This window comes from Scyliorhinus canicula, chromosome 5, assembly GCF_902713615.1.
Source record: "Scyliorhinus canicula chromosome 5, sScyCan1.1, whole genome shotgun sequence".
Lineage (NCBI taxonomy): Eukaryota > Metazoa > Chordata > Chondrichthyes > Carcharhiniformes > Scyliorhinidae > Scyliorhinus > Scyliorhinus canicula.
In genome coordinates, this window is record NC_052150.1 from 27,143,075 (window position 1) to 27,164,209 (window position 21,135).

Below are 21,135 nucleotides of genomic sequence, written 5' to 3' on the forward strand. Positions count from 1 at the left end.
CAACGAAAAGGATATAGTTGCCATAGAGAGAGTGAAGTGGATATTCACTAGGCTGATACAGTTTTCCCTGGTTGGGGAATGTAGAATCAGGGGACACAATCTCAGGATATGGGATGGACCACTTAGGACTGCCAAGAGGAAAGATTTATTTGCTCAAAGTGTAGTGAATCTGCGCAATTCTCTACCACAGGGATCTGTGGAGGCCAAGTCACTTAATGTATTCAAGAAAGAGATAGATAAGATTTTAATGGGGATATGGGGAGAAAACGGGAAAATGGCATTGAGATAGAGGATCAGCCTTCATCTTAGAATCACAGAATGTCTACACGACAGAAGGAGGTCATTCGGCCCATCGGGTTTGTACCAACGCTCCGAAAGAGCACTCACACCTAGGCCCAATTGCCAGCCCTATCCTTTTAATCCACCTAACGTTTGGACACTAAGGGGCAATTTAGCAAGACTAATCCACCTAACTTGCACATCTTTGGACTGTGGATGAAACCGGAACACCTGAAGGAAACCCACACAGGCACGGGGTGAATATTCATACTCCAGAAAGACAGTCACCCAGATTCGAACATGGGTTCCTGGCTCTGAGTGGCAGCAGGGCTAACCACTCTGCCGTCCTGAATGGCAGAGCAGGCTCGAAAGACCGAATGGCCTATTCCTCATCCTAGTTTATCTGATTCAGTAATGCCAATATTTACACAGAAAATACTGGACAATCACAACAGGCCATACAGCATCTGTGGAGAGAAAGGGGAGCTAACGTTTCAAGTCTGGATGACTCTTTGTCAAAGCTAGAGAGAAGAGGAAATACAGTCAGATTTATACTGTTGTGGGGGACATGGAGTGGTGGGGTTGGATAGGGGGCCAGCGATAGGTGCTGTACATCCACAGATGCTGCATGACCTGCTGTGATTGTCCAGTATTTTCTGTGTAAATATTGGCATTACTGAATCAGAGAAACTAGGATGAGGCATAGGCCACAGTGGCAGATAGGTGGAGAGTGACAAAAAGAGACTGCTGTGGACAGAAAGACAAAAGTAATGTAAATAGGGTTGATTAAGGCCAAGGGCAGCACAATGGTTAGTACTGTTGCTTCACAGTGCCAGGACTCGGGTTTGACTCCCGGCTTGGGTCACTGTCTGTGTGGAGTCTGCACGTTCTTCCCGTATCTGCGTGGGGTTCCTCCAGGTGCTCTGGTTTCCTCCCACAAGTCCTGAAAGACATGCTTGTTAGGTGAACTGGACATTCTGAATTCTCCCTCAATGTACCTGAATAGGCAACAGAGTGTGGCGACTACGGGATTTTCACAGTAACTTCATTGTAAGTAACTTCATTGTAGTGTTAATATAAACCTATTTGTGACACCAATAACAATTATTATTATTAGAAGAGTGCTAGTAGTGGCACATAAAGAGATTAGAATGTGTGAATGGCAGAACAAAGGTGAGCAACGGGCAACTAGGAATAGATGGCCCAAGTCGGATGGGGGCAACAATGTGAGGGAAAAACAGATCAATGGAAAAAATGAAAATAAATAGATAGAAATAAGAATGGGATGAAAGTGGAGGAGAGAGTTCACAATCTGAAGTTGTTGAACTCAATGTTAAGTCCGGAAGGCTGTAACATGCCTAATTGGAAGAGGAAGTGCTGCTCCTCCAGTTTGTTGGGAAATTTAGTCAATAATTTAGTTTGAAAAGGAAATCAGGCATGTTGTGGGAGCATTTGTCAATGTGCTACCTTATATTCTGAGATAGTGCACAGATCCTGCTCGGAACAAATTTCACCCCTGGAACATTTTTAAAAGAATTCAACATTAAAGCCAACTTGCCTTCCGTTTCTGGGTCAGACTGGTTTACAACAGCAAAGAGCAGAGGACCTTCGCCCTCCTTTCTGAGATAGCCAATCTGCAACAAAATATAGTTAAAATGTGTGCTGGATCAAATTTACAGTTTCCAGTTACAGAAAGAATAAGTAGTAAATCAGGTGAAAAAATACCCATCCATTATAGAATTCAGTTTTTTGCTTAGATGTTACTCTAAATTTAGGGTATCCAAGTCCTTTAATATAGTTACTCCATCTAAATCAATTGTTTAATACATGCCATGGATAGGTCAAGCAATGTTTTTTAAAAAATGAACAGCCTTGTCTATTCAAAACCATGATGTTTAAAGACACTGCAATGATACACATCTAGATAACTCTAGTATCTTGTGTATTTCTATGTCAAGAGCCATTGGTAATTCACACCTACAATGCAAGCAACTAACAGATGTGCTATGTCCACCGATGGCAATTTCAGATAACACCAAATAAAGGTTCATCATGGTAAATTAGGAGAGGTGATCTTCACTGGTCAGCGCGATAGCTATTAGAGGGCAGAAAAATAAGTTCACCAAAAGAACAAAGCAAGAGTCTAGAATCATTTTCATTTAGAGGATTCTCAAGAATGGAATACTTAATAGAGAAGCAAAATTCATTGCGGTTTTTAGAAGTGATTGGAAAGAGAAACTTAGGGAAAGGGCAGGGGAATGGGACCAAGGTTAGCCGTTTTAAGAATTTAACAGGAGTTACAGGGCAAATGGCTTCCTTCTGCAATGTATAGTTCAATAATGTTACAACATAAACGCTCAAGTCAAAGGCCATAAAAATGCAATCGGCCGAATAGGACTTATTGCTGTACATTTCCAGTTAAGTCACAGGCGAGCTAATATTTAATACAGGCACGTTAAATTCTTTATTTAGTGGTCACACTGATATACCTTACTGTTGGCAGCATTTCTGCTAATTCTATCACGAGCTTCATCTGCCGCATGTTCCACGAGGGCCAGGACATGTTCCTCAGCTGTACTGTCTGTCGAGCTGCACGCGTTGCCTTCTGGCTCATACAAGTAACTGGAAAGAGAAGAAATTATTTGCGTAAAGCTGGATGGCAGGAAGTGAGCACTGTAGTAAATTGGATGCACCCACGTTATGCAATTCTAAGAACATTGCATACACATCTCCAATCTAGCCGATAATGGCAGAACCAAGGTAACTTTGTTACAGGATCTCAAAATGTGAACTCAATTGCATAAAGCATGGCGGTCAGGTGGAGTATGCAGTCATTGACAAGTTAACTTAGTTCAGTCAGGACTTCTGGTTGCGGCTATGCGGAGCTAAGCCGCACGTTCGGCAGCTCCCGCCAGGAACGGACCTTTGGGCTCTTTTTAGGGCCCCCAGCGGTACTTTTTCGACATTTCTCGACGTGGGAAGGAGTCAGCAACATTTCCCCAGCAGTATATGGCCTGGACCAGGAGTGGGGCGAGTAAAAAAGTGGTTGCAGCGCCAAAGCAGAAGCGAGGGAAGAAACACAAGATGGCGGCGGGCGGAGACCAGGAGGCATGGAGCGCAGGAGCAGCAGGAGACTCTCCAGCGCTGTTTCAGGGAGTTTAAAGCGGAGCTGCTGGAGCTGTTGAAGGCTTCAATTGACAAGCTGCTGGAGACCCTGACGGCCCAGGGGGTGGCGATCCGAGAGATCCGACAAAAGGCCTCCGAAAGAGAGGACGAGACCTTAGGCCTCGCGGTGAAGGTGGAGATGCACGAGGCGCTCCATAAAAAATGGCAGGAGAGGTTCGAGGAGATGGAGAACCGGTCGAGGTGGAAAGATCTGCGGATCCTGGGCCTGCCGGAAGGGCTGGAGGGGTCAGACATGGGGCCCTATGTGGTCATCATGCTAAATTTGCTGATGGGAGCTGGGTCATTTCAGGGGCCCCTGGAGCTGGAAGGGGCCCACAGAATATTGGCAAGAAGACCCAAGCCGAATGAGCCGCCACGGGCGGTGCTGGTGCGGTTCCACCGGTTTGCTGACCGGGAGTGTGTCCTCAGGTGGGCCAAGAAGGAGCGGAGCAGCAGGTGGGAGAACGCGGTGGTACGGATCTACCAGGACTGGAGTGCGGAGGTGGCAAAGAAGAGGGCCGGGTACAATCGGACGAAGGCGGTGCTACACAGGAAAGGAGTGAAGTTCGGCATGCTGCAGCCGGCGCATTTGTGGGTCACCTCCAAGGACCAACATTTTTACTTTGAGTCCCCGGAGGAGGCGTGGGCCTTTGTGCAGGCTGAGAAATTGGACTCAAACTGAGGGTTGGGTACCGGGGTCTGCATGTAACTGTGTTATATTTTGAGGGGGGGTTCTCTGTTTAATGTTGGTTCTTTGTTGTTTTTAGGGCGGGTGGGGCACTGGTTTCTGCTTGGGTTTATTGGATGGGCTCGAGGAGGGGGGCAGACCTACAGGGTGGGGGGGCTGATGGTGTGAGGGGGTGGGGATGGGGCCCCGCGAGGGGACCGGACCGGTAAAGGGAGCTGCTTTAGAGGAGGTGGGGTCGGGCAGGCGGAAAGCGTAGGCTTTTTCCCACGCCGAGGGTTGAAGGGGGCGGGGCCGGAGCTGGGAAGCGCGGGCTTTTTCCTGCTTGAGAGCGGTAGGGGAGGAGGAAAGCCTGCTGGCGGACACTGGGGAGGAGGGGAAGCCCCACGCTGGGAGGGGTCGGAGGAGTGGCGGGAGTGGCTGTGGTCAGCTGACTTGCGGGAGTGCAATGGAGGGAGCAATGCAGCTAGGGGGAGCCTAGCTGGGGGGTGGTACCGGGTTGCTGCTGGAATAAAGAACAAAGAAAATTACAGCACAGGAACAGGCCCTTTGGCCCTCCCAGCCTGCACCGATCCAGATCCTTTATCTAAACCTGTCTCCTATTTTCCAAGGTCTACTTCCCTCTGTTCCCGCCCATTCATATACCTGTCTAGACGCAACTTAAATGATGCTATCGTGCCCGCCTCTACCACCTCCGCTGGTAGAGCGTTCCAGGCACCCACCACCCTCTGCGTAAAAAACTTTCCACGCACATCTCCCTTAAACTTTCCCCCTCTCACCTTGAAATCATGACCCCTTGTAACTGACACACCCACTCTTGGGAAAAGCTTGTTGCTGTCCACCCTGTCCATACCTCTCATAATTTTGTAGACCTCAATCAGGTCCCCCCTCAACCTCCATCTTTCCAACGAAAACAATCCTAATCTATTCAACCTTTCTTCATAGCTAGCACCCTCCATACCAGGCAACATCCTGGTGAACCTCATCTGCACCCTCTCCAAGGCATCCACATCCTTCTGGTAATGTGGCGACCAGAACTGCATGCAGTATTCCAAATGTGGCCGAACCAAAGTCCTATACAACTGTAACATGACCTGCCAAGTCTTGTACTCAATACCTAGTCCGATGAAGGCAAGCATGCTGTATGCCTTCTTGACCACTCTATCAACCTGCGTTGCCACCTTCAGGGTACAATGGACCTGAACTCCCAGATCTCTACGCACATCAATTTTCCCCAAGACCCTTCCATTGACTTTATAGTCCGCTCTTGAATTTGATCTCCCAAAATGCATCACCTCGCATTTGCCTGGATTGAACTCCATCTGCCATTTCTCTGCCCAACTCTCCAATCTATCTATATTTTGTTGTATTTTCTGACAGTCCTCCTCGCTATCTGCAACTCCACCAATCTTAGTATCATCTGCAAACTTGCTAATCAGACTACCTATACCTTCCTCCAGGTCATTTATGTAGATCACAAACAACAGTGGTCCGAGCACAGAACTCTGTGGAACACCACTAGTCACCCGTCTCCATTTTGAGACACTCCCTTCCACCACTACTCTCTGTCTCCTGTTGCCCAGCCAGTTCTTTATCCATCTAGCTAGTACACCCTGAACCCCATAAGACTTCACTTTTTCCATCAACCTGCCATGGGAAACCTTATCAAACGCCTTACTAAAGTCCATGTATACGACATCTACAGCCCTTCCCTCATCAATTAACTTTGTCACTTCCTCAAAGAATTCTATTAGGTTTGTAAGACATGATCTTCCCTGCACAAAACCATGCTGCCTATCACTGATAAGTCTATTTTCTTCCAGATGTGAATAGATCCTATCCTTCAGTATCTTCTCCAACAGTTTGCCTACCACTGACGTCAAGCTCACAGGTCTATAATTCCCTGGATTATCCCTGCTACCCTTCTTAAACAAAGGGACAACATTAGCAATTCTCCAGTCCTCCGGGACCTCACCCGTGCTCAAGGATGCTGCAAAGATATCTGTTAACATAGAACATAGAACAGTACAGCACAGAACAGGCCCTTCGGCCCTCGATGTTGTGCCGAGCCATGATCACCCTACTCAAACCCACGTATCCACCCTATACCCGTGACCCAACAACCCCCCCCCCCCCCAACCTTACTTTTTAGGACACTACGGGCAATTTAGCATGGCCAATCCACCTAACCCGCACATCTTTGGACTGTGGGAGGAAACCGGAGCACCCGAAGGAAACCCACGCACACACGGGGAGGACGTGCAGACTCCGCACAGACAGTGACCCAGCAGGGAATCGAACCTGGGACCCTGGAGCTGTGAAGCATTTATGCTAACCACCATGCTACCGTGCTGCCCAAGCTATTTCGACCCTCGCTTCCCTCAGTAACCTGGGATAGATCCCATCTGGTCCTGGGGACTTGTCCACCTTAATGTCTTTTAGAATACCCAAAACTTCCCCCTTCCGTATGACAACTTGACCGAGAGTATTTAAACATCCATCCCTAGCCTCAACATCCCTCTCCTTTGTGAATACCGATGCAAAGTACTCATTAAGAATCTCACCCATTTCCTCTGAGTCCACGCATAAATTCCCTTTTTTGTCTTTAAGTGGGCCAATCCTTTCTCTCGTTACCCTCTTGCTCCTTACATACGAATAAAAGGCTTTGGGATTTTCCTTAACCCTGTCAGCCAAAGATATTTCATGACCCCTTTTAGCCCTCTTTATTGCGCGTTTGAGTTTCGTCCTACTTTCCCGATATTCCTCCAAGGCTTCATCAGTTTTGAGTTGCCTCGATCCTATGTATGCTTCCTTTTTCATCTTAGCTAGTCTCACAATTTCACCCGTCATCCATGGTTCCCTAATCTTGCCATTTCTATCTTTCATTTTCACAGGAACATGTCTGTCCTGCACTCTAATCAAACGTTCCTTAAAAGACTTCCACATTTCAAATCCACATTCCCTAGCTCCTGCCGAATTTTGTTATACTCTGCCTTTCCCCAATTTAGCACTCTTCCTTTCGGACCACTCTTGTCCTTGTCCATGAGTATTCTAAAACTTACGGAATTGTGATCACTATTCCCAAAGTAATCACTGACTGAAACATCAACCCCTGGCCGGGACAATTCCCCAATACCAGGTCCAGTATGGCCCCTTCCCGAGTTGGACTATTTACATACTGCTCTAAAAAACTCTCCTGGATGCTCCTTACAAACTCTGCTCCATCTACGCCTCCAACACTACACAAATCCCATTCAATGTTGGGGAACATAGAACATTACAGCGCAGTACGGGCCCTTCGGCCCTCGATGTTGCGCCGACCTGTGAAACCATCTGAAGCCTATCTGACCTACACTATTCCATTTTCATCCATATGTCTATCCAGTGATCACTTAAATGCTCTTAAAGTTGGCGAGTCTACTACTGTTGCAGGCAGGGCGTTCCACACCCCTACTACTCTCCGAGTAAAGAAACTGCCTCTGACATCTGTCCTATATCTACTACCCCTCAATTTAAAGCTATGTCCCCTCGTGTTGGTCATCACCATCCGAGGAAAAAGACTCTCACTGTCCACCCTATCTAACCCTCTGACTATCTTATATGTCTCTATTAAGTCACCTCTCAGCCTTCTCCTCTCTAAGGAAAACAACTTCAAGTCCCTGAGCCTTTCCTCATAAGACCTTCCCTCCATACCAGGCAACATCCTAGTAAATCTCCTCTGAACCTTTTCCAAAGCTTCCACATCCTTCCTATAATGTGGTGACCAGAACTGCACGCAGTACTCCAGGTGCGGCCGCACCAGAGTTATATACAGCTGCAGCATGACCTTGTGGCTCCGAAACTCAATCCCCCTGCTGATAAAGGCTAGCACACCATATGCCTTCTTAACAGCCCTATTAACCTGGGTGACAACTTTCAGGGATTTATGTACCTGGATGCCGAGATCTCTCTGTTCATCTACACTACCAAGAATCTTGCCATTAGCCCAGTACTCTGCATTCCTGTTACTCCTTCCAAAGTGAACCACCTCACACTTTTCCGCATTAAACTCCATTTGCCACCTCTCAGCCCAGCTCTGCAGCTTATCTATGTCCCTCTGTATCCTATAACATTCTTCAGCACTATCCACAACTCCACCGACCTTCGTGTCATCTACAAATTTACTAACCCATCCTTCTACACCCTCTTCCAGGTCATTTATAAAAATGACAAACAGCAGTGGCCCCAAAACAGATCCTTGCGGTACACCACTAGTAACTGAACTCCAGGATGAACATTTGCCATCAACCACCACCCTCTGTCTTCTTTCAGCTAGCCAATTACTGATCCAAACCGCTAAATCACCTTCAATCCCATACTTCCTTATTTTCTGCAATAGCCTACCGTGGGGAACTTTATCAAACGCCTTACTGAAATCCATATATAGTCCCCCTTTATAACGCGGGTGTTGGGGTCCAAGACAGCCACCCGCGTTGCAACCGAGCCGCGGATATCCACGATGGGGGTTTTAAATTTATTTAAAAATCTATGCTAGCGCTTCCCATTGTGAGTCTACGGGGGCGGGGGGGAAGAGGTCAGACCCCCGTAGACTCACAATGGGAAGCGCTAGCATAGATTTTTAAATAAATTTAAAACCCCCATCGTGGATCTAATTAAAACAGTGTCAATTTCAGCGGCCGACTCACTTTGATCCGGAGAGGGAAGCTGCTCTCTCACTGAAACAATCAGCCGGCCGCTGAAATTGACACGGCCGGCTGCTCTCTCCCTCCAATCCAACTTTTAAGTTTTAATGTTTCTGATTGGAGGGAGAGAGCAGAGAACACAGGAGGAGGTCATACGGGCCTCTGCAACACCAGCATGGTCTCACATCGCCCCTCCCCTCTGTAGCTGGGGTTCAGGCTGTGGCTGCTGGGGTACAGGCTGTGGCTCCTGGGGTACAGGCCGTGGCTGCTGGGCTTCAGGCTGTGGCTGCTGGGGTACTGTGGCTGCTGGGCTTCAGGCTGTGGCTGCTGGGGTACTGTGGCTGCTGGGGTGCAGGCCGTGGCTGCTGGGGTACTGTGGCTGCTGGGCTTCAGGCTGTGGCTGCTGGGCTTCAGGCTGTGGCTGCTGGGGTACTGTGGCTGCTGGGCTTCAGGCTGTGGCTGCTGGGGTACTGTGGCTGCTGGGGTGCAGGCCGTGGCTGCTGGGGTACTGTGGCTGCTGGGCTTCAGGCTGTGGCTGCTGGGGTACTGTGGCTGCTGGGGTTCAGGCTGTGGCTGCTGGGGTACTGTGGCTGCTGGGGTTCAGGCTGTGGCTGCTGGGGTACAGGCTGTGGCTGCTGGGGTGCAGGCCGTGGCTGCTGGGGTTCAGGCTGTGGCTGCTGGGGTACAGGCTGTGGCTGCTGGGGTACAGGCTGTGGCTGCTGGGGTACAGGCTGTGGCTGCTGGGGTGCAGGCCGTGGCTGCTGGGGTTCAGGCTGTGGCTGCTGAGGTACAGGCTGTGGCTGCTGAGGTACAGGCTGTGGCTGCTGGGGTTCTGATTGGAGGGAGAGAGCAGCCGGCAGTGTCAATTTCAGCGGCCGGCTGATTGTTTCAGTGAGAGAGCAGCTTCCCTCGCCGGATCAAAGTGAGCTGGCCGCTGAAATTGACACTGCCGGCTGCTCTCTCCCTCCAATCAGAAACATTAAAACTTAAAAGTTGGATTGGAGGGAGAGAGCAGCCGGCAGTGTCAATTTCAGCGGCCGGCTCACTTTGATCCGGAGAGGGAAGCTGCTCTCTCACTGAAACAATCAGCCGGCCGCTGAAATTGACACAACTGACAGTTGGGGTCCATAAGCCCCCCCGCGGTATATCGCGAACCGCGGTATTGGGGAGCGCGGTTTAACGGGGGACAACTGTACACCACATCAACCGCTTTACCCTCATCCACCTGTTTGGTCACCTTCTCAAAAAACTCAATAAGGTTTGTGAGGCATGACCTACCCTTCACAAAACCTTGTTGACTATCGCTAATCAACTTGTTCTTTTCAAGATGATTATAAACCCTATCTCTTATAACCTTTTCCAACATTTTACCCACAACCGAAGTAAGGCTTACAGGTCTATAATTACCAGGGTTGTCTCTACTCCCCTTCTTGAACAAGGGGACAACATTTGCTATCCTCCAGTCTTCCGGCACTATTCCTGTCGACAAAGACGACATAAAGATCAAGGACAAAGGCTCTGCAATCTCCTCCCTGGCTTCCCAGAGAATCCTAGGATAAATCCCATCTGGCCCAGGGGACTTATCTATTTTGACATTTTCCAAAATTGCTAACACCTCCTCCTTTTGAACCCCAATTCCATCTAGCCTGGTCGACTGAACCTGAGTATTCTCCTCGACAACATTGTCTTTCTCCAGTGTAAACACTGACGAAAAATATCCATTTAACGCTTCCCCTATCTCCTCTGATTCCACACACAACTTTCCACTACTATCCTTGATTGGCCCTAATCTTACTCTAGTCATTCTTTTGTTCTTGATATACCTATAGAAAGCCTTAGGGTTTTCCTTGATCCTATCCGCCAACGACTTTTCGTGTCCTCTCCTCGCTCTTCTTAACTCCCCCTTTAGGTCCTTCCTGGCTAACTTGTAACTCTCAAGTGCCCTAACTGAGCCTTCATGTCTCATCCTAACATAAGCCTTCTTCTTCCTCTTGACAAGTGCTTCAACTTCCTTAGTAAACCACGGTTCCCTTGCTCAACAACTTCCTCCCTGCCTGACAGGTACATACTTATCAAGGACATGCAGTAGCTGTTCCTTGAAAAAGCTCCACATTTCGATTGTACCCATCCCCTGCAGTTTCCTTCCCCATCCTATACATCCTAAATCTTGCCGAATAGCATCATAATTGCCTTTCCCCCAGCTATAATTCTTGCCTTGCGGTATATACCTATCCCTGCCCATTGCTAAAGTAAACATAACCGAGTTGTGATCACTATCACCAAAGTGCTCACCTACATCTAAATCTAACACCTGGCCGGGTTCATTACCCAGTACCAAATCCAATGTGGCCTCGCCCCTTGTTGGCCTGTCTACATACTGTGTCAGAAAACCCTCCTGCACACACTGTACAAAAACTGACCCATCTATAGTACTCGAACTATAGTATTTCCAGTCAATATTTGGAAAGTTAAAGTCCCCCATAACAACTACCCTGTTACTCTCGCTCCTGTCGAGAATCATCTTTGCAATCCTTAAAGTTAAAGTTAAAATCTCCCATCACAACCACCCTATTGCTCCTACATTTTTCAATAATCTGTCTGCATATTTGTACCTCTACTTCACGCTCGCTTTTGGGAGGCCTGTAGTAAAGTCCCAACAATGTTACTGCACCCTTCCTATTTCTCAGCTCCACCCATATTGCCTCAGTGCTCGAATCCTCCATCGTGCCCTCCTTAATCAGAGCTGTGATATCATCTCTGATGAGTAATGCAACAACTCCACCCCTTCTATCTCCCTCTCTATCCCTCCTGAAGCATCTATACCCTGGGATATTCAGTTGCCAGTCCTGCCCTTCCCTCAACCAAGTCTCAGTAATACCAATAGCATCATATTCCCAGGTACTGATCCAAGCCCTAAGTTCATCTGCCTTACCTGCTACACTTCTCGCATTAAAACAAATGCACCTCAGACCACCTTTGCGTTCATCATCTCTTCCCTGCCTACTCTTCCCAATGGAAGAATGGCCAAGAAGGAGCTGGAGCATGTAGAGGGGGTTGGGATGGGGGTCTGCCGCTGTGGGGAACGGGCTGTGCGGGGGGCACGTGGCGGGCTGAGGAAGGGTAATGGCTAGTCGGCGGGGGAGGGGGGGCAGGTAGCCCCCTGATCCGGCTGATAACCTGGAATGTGAGGGGACTGAATGGGCCAGTCAAACGGGCCCGCGTGTTTGCGCACCTGAAGGCGGATGTGGCCATGCTTCACGAGACGCACCTGAAGGTGGCGGATCAGGTTAGATTGAGGAAGGGATGGGTAGGCCAGGTGTTTCATTCGGGGCTGGACGCAAAAAATCGGGATGTGGCGATCCTGGTGGGGAAGAGGGTGTCGTTTGAGGCATCGAATGTTGTGGCAGACAGCGGCGGGAGGTATGTGATGGTAAGCGGCAAGCTGCAGGGGGAGCGGGTGGTGCTGGTGAATGTATACGCCCCGAATTGGGACGATGCGGGTTTCATGCGGCGCATGTTGGGCCGGATTCCAGATTTGGAGGCGGGGGGGGCCTAATAATGGGGAGGGGATTTTAACACGGTGCTGGATCCGGCACTAGATCGATCCAGATCCAGGAGGCCAGCGGCGGCTAAGGTGTTGAGGGGGTTTATGGACCAGATGGGAGGGGTGGATCATGGAGTTTTGCGAGGCCGAGGGCCAGGGAATTTTCATACTTCTCCCATGTGCATAAGGCCTATTCCCGGATTGATTTTTTCGCTATGAGTAGGGCGCTGATTGCCAGAGTGGAGAATGCTGAGTACTCGGCGATAGCCAGCACTGGGTGGACCTCGAGCTGGGGGAGGAGAGAGACCAGCGCCCGCTTTGGCACTTAGAGGTGGGGCTGCTGGCGGACGAGGAGGTGGGCGGGCGGGTGCGGGGATGTATCGAGAGGTACCTGGAGGCCAATGACAATGGGGAGGTCCGAGTGGGGACGGTCTGGGAGGCGCTGAAGGCGGTGGTTAGGGGAGAGTTGATCTCCATTCGAGCCCACAGGGAGAGGAGAGAGCAGGGAGAGAGGGAGAGACTGGTGGGGGAGATGGTGAGGGTGGACAGGAGATGCACGGAGGCTCCGGAGGAGGGATTGCTGAGGGAGCGGCGTAGTCTCCAGGCTGAGTTCAACTTGTTGACCACCAGAAAGGCGGATGTTCAATGGAGGAAGGCACAGGGAGCAGTGTATGAATATGGGGAGAAGGCGAGCAGGATGCTGGTGCACCAGCTCCGTAAGCGGGATGCGGCCAGGGAGATCGGTGGAGTTAAAGAAAGGGGAGGAAATGTGGTGCAAAGGGGAGTAGACATTAATGGGGTCTTCAGGGACTTTTACGAGGAACATTATCGGTCCGAACCCCCAGAGGAGGGGGGGGGAGAGATGGGATGGGGCGCATTTTGGGCCGGCTGAGATTCCAGAGGGTGGAAGAGGGTCAGGTGGAGGGACTGGGGGCGCCGGTTGAGCTGGAGGAGCTTGTCAAAGCGATAGGGAGCATGCAGTCGGGGAAGGCGCCGGGGCTGGATGGGTTCCCGGTCGAATTATATAAAATGTATGCAGACCTGTTGGGCCCCCTGTTGGTTAGGACCTTCAACGAGGCAAGGGAAGGGGGGGCTCTACCTCCGACGATGTCTCGGGCGCTGATTTCCTTGATCCTTAAGCGGGACAAGGATCCCCTGCAGTGTGGGTCATACAGGCTGATCTCACTCTTAAATGTAGACGCCAAGTTTTTGGCGAAGATTTTACCCACGAGGATAGAGGACTGTGTGCCGCAGGTTATCCATGAGGATCAAACAGGGTTCGTGAAAAGGAGGCAGCTGAATACTAACATACGGAGGCTCTTGAATGTTATAATGATGCCAGCGGTAGAAGGGGAGGCGGAGATAGTGGTGGCGTTGGACGAGGAGAAGGCCTTTGATAGGGTTGAGTGGGGGTACTTGTGGGAGGTGCTGAAAAGGTTCGGGTTTGGGGAGGGGTTTGTCAGGTGGGTGAGGCTGTTATATGAGGCCCCGATGGCGAGCGTGGCCACGAATAGGAGGAGGTCGGAGTATTTTCGGTTATACCGAGGGACGAGGCAGGGGTGTCCCTTGTCCCCCCCTGCTTTTTGCGCTGGCAATTGAACCCCTGGCCATGGCGCTGAGGGAGTCGAGGAACTGGAGGGGGCTGGTGCAAGGTGGGGAGGAACACCGAGTCTCGCTCTATGCGGATGACCTATTGTTGTATGTGGCGGACCCGATGGGGGGAATGCAGGAGGTGATGAGGATTCTCAGGGAATTTGGGGATTTCTCAGGGTACAAGCTCAACTTGGGGAAGAGCGAGTTGTACACCCGGGGGACCAGGAGGGGGGGGGGGATTGGTCGAAAGGGCGGAGAGGAGCTTCAGGTACTTGGGGTTCCAGGTGGCCAGGAGCTGGGAGGCCTTGCATAAGCTTAACCTCACAAGGCTGGTGGAGCAAATGGAGGAGGAGTTTAAGAGGTGGGACATGTTGCCGCTGTCACTGGCTGGTAGGGTGCAATCAGTCAAGATGACGGTGCTCCCGAGATTTCTGTTCCTGTTCCAGTGCCTCCCCATCCTTATCCCGAAGGCCTTCTTCAGGCGGGTTAACAGGAGTATTACGGGGTTTGTGTGGGCGCACGGGACCCCGAGGTGAGGAGGGTGTTCCTGGAGCGGGACAGGGATAGGGGGGGCTGGCGCTGCCCAACCTCTGTGGGTATTATTGGGCTGCCAACGCAGTGATGGTACGTAAGTGGGTGATGGACGGGGAAGGGGCAGCATGGAAGAGGATGGAGATGGCATCCTGCGTGGGCACGAGCCTGGAGGCGCTGGTAACGGTGCCGCTGCTGCTCCCTCCAACGAGGTATACCATGAGCCCGGTGGTGGCGGCTACCCTCAAAATTCGGGGGCAGTGGAGACGGCGCAGGCGGGAGGTGGAGGCCTCGACGGGGTTCCCGATACGGGGGAACTACCGGTTTGTCCCGGGGAGAATTGACGGCGGGTTCTTGAGTTGGCACGGGGCAGGTATTAGGAGGTTGGGGGACCTGTTTGTAGACGGGAAGTTTGCGAGCCTGGGTGAGCTGGAAGGGAAGTTCGGGCTCCCCCCGGGGAACACCTTTAGGTACATGCCGGTAAGGGCGTTTGTTAGGCGGCAGGTGGCGGAGTTCCCCCTGTTGCCGCCGCGTGGGGTCCAGTATAGGGTGCTCTCGGGGGTGTGGGTTGGAGAGGGGAGGATCTCGGCAACGTACCAAGTGATGCAGGAGGTGGACGAGGCCTCGGTGGAGGAGCTGAAGGGTAAATGGGAGGAGGAGCTGGGTGAGGAGATTGAGGGGGGGACGTGGGCGGACGCCCTAGGAAGGGTGAACTCCTCCTCTTCTTGTGCGAGGCTCAGCCTCATACAGTTTAAGGTGCTGCATAGGGCTCACTTGACCAGGACAAGGATGAGCCGGTTCTTTGGGAGCGAGGACAGGTGTATTAGGTGCTCAGGGAGCCCAGCAAACCATGCCCATGTGTTCTGGGCATGTCCAGCGCTGGAGGAATTTGGACGGTGTCGAGGGTAGTAGGATCCAGGGTCAAACCGGGATGGGGGCTCGCAATATTTGGGGTTGCAGAGGAGCCTGGAGTGCAGGAGGCGAAAGAGGCCGGTACTCTGGCCTTTGCGTCCCTGGTAGCCCGGCGGAGGATTCTTCTTCAGTGGAAGGATGCGAGACCCCCAAGCGTGGAGGCCTGGAACAACGATATGGCGGGGTTTATTAAATTGGAGAGGGTGAAATTTGCCCTAAGTGGGTCTGTGCAGGGGTTCTTCAGGAGGTGGCAACCATTCCTAAATTTCCTGGCAGAACGGTAGAAAAAGGCCAGCAGCAGCAGCAACACGGAGGGGAGGGGGAGTCGTCTCTTTGTTTTGGGTTGAAGGGACGTGTATATTTGTTTATTGTTAATGATGGGCGTTAATTTATTTCTTCTTTTTTGTATACACGGGGGGGGGGTTTGTTCTTTCTTTTCTTAGTATTTTTTGTTCTTGATACTTTGTGAAAATTTGATTAAAAATAATTTTTTTTAAACTTAGTTCACTCAGCACAAATAAATTATTCTTATTGGCTTCAGTATTCTGGATTCACAGAAGGGACATGAATTAGGCCAGGATCCTGGTCCAGTATGTTCCTGTCAACGTCACATAAGGAAAATGAACACTGGGACAAGGTGACCAGAACCATGGCCGGGATTCTCCCCTACCCGGCGGGGCGCGGGGTCCCGGCGTGATGGAGTGGCATGAGACATTTCCGCACCTTTAGGGGCCAAGCCCACACCTTGAGGGGATAGGCCCGCACCGGAGTGGTTGGCGCTCCGCCGGCTGGCGTGGACAGCCTTTGGCGCCACGCCAGCCGGGGCCGAAAGGACTTTGCCAGGCAGCGCAAGTCCGCGCATGCGCCGGAGCACCAGCGGTTGCTGACGTCATCGCCACGCATGCGCAAGGGAGGGGGTCTTTTCCGCCCCCGCCATGGTGAAGGCCATGGCGGGGCGGAAGAAAAAGAGTGCCCCCACGGCACATGCCCGCCCGCCGATCGGTGGGCCCCAGGACCCCGGAGCCTGCCCACGCTGCCTGCTCCCGCCGGTAAGGTAGGTGGTTTGATCCACGCCGGGGGGAGAGGGTTGACAGCGGCGGGATTTTGGCCCATCGCGGGCCGGAGAGGTGGGCCGCCGACCGGTGCGGCGCGATTCCCACCCCCGCCGAATCTCTGGTGGCGGAGAATTCGGGACACGGCGGGGGGTGGATTGACGCTGGACCCCGGCGATTCTCCGACCCGGCGGGGGGTCGGAGAATCCCGCCCCATATCACTACATCCTAGCAAGCAATCAATGTTTGATGGATAGGAAAAATGTGCATGCTATCAGGGCCAGGCTACTGAAAGACACATAAGACAGCGGGATTACAAGACCGCAGGCCATGAATAACCTCAAATCATTACTTTACTGGATATACTAGACATCCTTATGCAACTGAATAGTCAGCTTCTAAAACAAAATGCCTTCCAATAGGACCAAGCTGTCCGGAGAAAAGGCCACTGCAGTAGGATAATATTCTTGTGGAATTTAAATACAATCAATTAAAAATTTCTGGAATTGAAAGACAGTTGCAGTAATGCGACCACAAAGCTATCATTGTTGTAACCCACCTGGTTCACTAATGTCCTTCAAGAAAGAAAATGAGCCGTGCGTACCTGGTCTGGCTTACATGTAGCTCCAGATCCACAGCAATAGTTGACTAACTGCTCCCAAGGAGAATTAGAGATGAGCAACATGAATAAAAAAAAAACTAGCGTATTTCTAAAAAGGTCTCTTCTCTAAAATATATGACCTTATTATTTCCAACTTTCAAGAGCTGCTTTGGAAAAGGAGCAGCGATTTCAAATCAAAATCAATTTACCTGATGACTTCTTTAATTTGCTTCTTGGATTTCTTGGTTGTTGTTTCGACAGGTACTACAGTAACTTCTGCAACAGTTTCCTCTTGCGTTATATCTTCATCACCTAACAGTGCTGCCTGCTGAGAAAAATCGATCTCCTGCATGAATGTCATGCTGCGCTTCAAAGCTAACAGACGCTCCTGTAAGCAAAGAACACAGAGGGCACGCTTTTTACTTCTCCCCAAGTGCTGGGGTGAACTGCATGCACATGCACAGCATTTAGTAATCGCTGGTCATTGATGTGTACAGTGTTTAATGACTGACACTCTGTGAATGAGAGTGATTACAGATGAGCATTGCTGTTGCTCAATGGAGAAGAACACCAGTGGTGACATATGGCATATGGATCACAGATTATGGCACGTCTTGGCAAAGACTCTACCAGCCATCAACACCATAATGCAAGGTCGCGATGGGGTAATGGAGGAAATAAAACACATTCAGGGTAATGGTGAATACAGTTTAGGTAACATTAAAATGTTACTCTCCACAAAAAAAAACACAGACACAAAACACATTGTAGCATGATAATCCATGCAAACACAATGAAAGCGTTAAATATTAACTTACTTCAATTATGCATCACGATACAATGCATATCTAGTGTACTTGGTTTACAGTCCTTTTTACGTTATGCATTCCTAGCAATACAAACTAGGTGGAATAATTGAGTGATGTACACATTGGATTAATTATGCTAGTGATGATTCAACACAAATATCAGTCTCGTTTGACTTAGTTTAAGTATGCAGCACCGTAATGGCAGCAAGAGACCAATTTCTGTGTTCCAAGATTGTGCCAACATCAGAAGAGACATATGGTTTATAATTTCCCTCCCTCTGAACCACAGCATGTCCCTCAGCACTGGTTAGATGTTGTTTCCCCAAAATGATGATTTAACCACAGCAGTGATGGCCCCATACTGGCAGGCAGCAGAATGAAAATCAAGATTTGCTGGTGTTTTCAGTAAAATACTGTGCTGACCCATCACTAGTCACATTATGCATCAGACACCCAGGTCACAAAAAATCATCTTACTTTACTCATCATTTTAAATCCTGTGTGAAGTAGCTTCTTTGCGGCCTTGTAGTACACTGTTTCAGGTCGGTTGTAAGTCATGGCATTATCGCACATTAGCTTGAAATCACCCTGCCGAGAAAAGTAACAAACAAAAATTACTTAAAATGTTTTACTATTTCTTTGTTCAATTTTCTGCAGTGGATAGAACATACTGGCATGAGATTTTTTAAAAAAGAGAATGCACGAATAGAGTTGGTCTTGCATACCAATTATAACCTGATACACAGGTCATTTCACCCTTGCTGTGCCAGGTCTATTTTATTACCTTTCCTCCTCCCATCACGTTATTGGCACTAAATAGCCAAATATGATTTAAAGATTGTTAATTTAAAATAGCTCTCAGTTCATTTTAACATATTTTAGGAATGATAAATGAACGTCTGTAACTTCCTGTCAAATTATGCTTAGTATTCCCAAATCAGCCTGGCTACAAACTTCCTTAATAGAGTTTCACACATTCTAGATATAGAAGGCAGCCACTGAAAAACATAAGAACAGCAGTATGCCACTGAGCCCGTTCATTCATTCAGTTAGATCATGACTGCTCTGTTTCTCAACTTTATCTACCTAGCTTGGTTCTGTAACCCTTAATACTCCTGCCTAACCCCCTGGCCATGGCACTGAGGGAATCGAGGAACTGGAGGGGGATTGTGCGGGGGGGGGGGGGGGGGGGGGGAGCACCGGCTGTCGTTGTACGCGGACGATTTACTTCTGTACATTGCGGATCCGGAGGGGGGGATGCCAGAGGTGATGAGGATCCTGGGGGAGTTCGGAGACTTCTCTGGCTATAAGCTCAACGTGGGGAAGAGTGAGTTATTTGTGGTGCCTATGGGGGACCAGGAGAAAGAGATAGTGGAGGTTGAAGAGGACAGAGAGGAGCTTCAGATATTTGGGAGTCCAGATTGCCAGGAGCTGGGGGGCCCTGCATAGGTTAAACTTTACGAGGCTGATGGAGGAGGAGTTTAGGAGGTGGGATGTGTTGCCACTCTCCCTAGCGGGCAGGGTCCAGTCGGTTAAGATGACGGTGCTCCCGAGGTTTTTGTTTCTCTTCCAGTGTTTACCCATCATGATTCCGAAGGCTTTCTTTAGGAGTGTTAATGGGAGCATTTTGGGGTTTGTGTGGGCGCGGAAGACCCCGAGAGTGAGGAGGGTAGTCTTGGAGCGAGGTAGGGAGGTGGGTGGATTGGCGTTGCCCAACCTGTGTGGGTATTACTGGGCTGCGAATGTGGCAATGATTCGTAGGTGGGTGATGGAGGGGGAGGGAGCCACATGGAAGAGGATGGAGGCAGTGTCCTGTGTGGGCACAAGTTTGGAGGCACTGGTGACGGGCCCACTGCCACTCCCCCCGGCAAGGTAATCTACGAATCCAGTAGTGGTAGCTACCCTCAAAATCTGGGGGCAGTGCAGGCGTCATAGGGGGGAAGTGAACGCCTCAGTTTGGTTCCCGATACGGGGGAACCACCGGTTTGTACCAGGGAGGATAGATGGAGGGTTTTTGAGCTGGCATTGGGCAGGTATCAGGCGGATGGGGGACCTCTTCCTTGACGGGAAGTTTGCGACCTTAGAGCAGTTGGAGGAGAAGTGGGGTCTCTCCCCAGGGAATACCTTCAGGTATATGCAGATTAGGGCGTTTGTTAGGCGGCAAGTGGCGGTGTTTCCGCTATTGCTGCCAAGGGGGGTTCAGGATAGGGTGTCTCGGGGACGTGGGTTGGTGAGGGCAGGATTTCTACAATTTATCAGGTGATGCAGGAGGGGGAAGAGGCCTCGGTGAGGAGCTGAAAGCGAAGTGGGAGGAGGAGCTGGGGGAGGCGATTGACGAGGGGACGTGGGCGGACGCCCTGGGGAGGGTGAATTCTTCCTCTTCTTGCGCACGGCTTAGTTTAATTCAGCTAAAGGTGCTGCATAGGGCGCATATGACTGGGAGCAGGCGGAGCCGGTTCTTTGGGGGTCAGGACAGGTGTGGGAGGTGTTCGGGAAGCCCAGCGAATCACACCCACATGTTTTGAGCTTGTCCGGCGCTGGAGGGTTTCTGGAAGGTGGTGGCGGGGACCTTTTCCAGGGTGGTTGGTTCCAGGGTGGAACCGGGCTGGGGGCTCGCTATTTTTGGGGTGGCATCGGAGCCGGGAGTGCAGGAGGCAAGAGAGGCCGGTATCCTGGCCTTTTCGTCCCTAGTAGCCCGGCGCAGGATCCTTCTACAGTGGAGGGACGCGAGGCCCCCGAGCCCGGAATCCTGGATCAGTGACATGGCTCGGTTCATTAAACTGGAGGGGGTCAAGTTTGCCCTGAGGGGGTTGGTGCAAGGGTTCTTTCGGCGGTGGCAGCCCTTTCTCGATTTCCTGGCGGAATGATAGAGGGTGGCCAATTTCAGCAGCAACCTGGGGGGGGGGGGGGGGGGGGAACTATGGGCTGGTTATGGGGGTTTGTTCTTACGATTATATGTTTATTACTTTTTCTTGTTGTTAATTTATTGCTTTGTATTGGGGGGGGGGGGCGGGGCAGGGGTTTCTGTTTTTCTTTTCTCATTGTTGGGATAAAATTTGTTGTTGGAAAATCTGAATTAAAATTATTTTTTTTTTAAATACTCCTGCCTAACAAAAGCTTAAAAATCTCACTTGTGAAACTGTTAATTAACAATTTTTTGGGGACTGGAAATTCCAGAGGACCACTATCTTTTACCTGAATTGCTGGTTCTGATTCTAGGATTATGACCTCTCATCCACCCCAAGAGGAGTTACATGTTCTTTGCAGACCCTATCAAATATT

General features: G+C 50.3%; 1 protein-coding gene across 10 annotated transcripts in view; it reads right to left on the reverse strand.

The window, feature by feature from the left end:
• The window catches only part of brd9 (bromodomain containing 9), a 73,179-nt gene that overhangs the window by 38,754 nt on the left and 13,290 nt on the right, over nucleotides 1–21,135 (reverse strand). For 5 of the 10 annotated variants that reach the window (XM_038796801.1, XM_038796807.1, XM_038796799.1 and 2 more), the window contains exons 7-10: nucleotides 18,331–18,441; nucleotides 17,254–17,432; nucleotides 2,769–2,901; nucleotides 1,838–1,913 (exon numbers count right to left, since the gene is read on the reverse strand). In XM_038796801.1, coding sequence (XP_038652729.1) covers nucleotides 1,838–1,913; nucleotides 2,769–2,901; nucleotides 17,254–17,432; nucleotides 18,331–18,441 — 499 coding nt within the window. The remainder of the gene's footprint in view (nucleotides 1–1,837; nucleotides 1,914–2,768; nucleotides 2,902–17,253; nucleotides 17,433–18,330; nucleotides 18,442–21,135) is intronic. The other 5 variants (XM_038796805.1, XM_038796798.1, XM_038796802.1 and 2 more) reach the window with 2 other exon arrangements.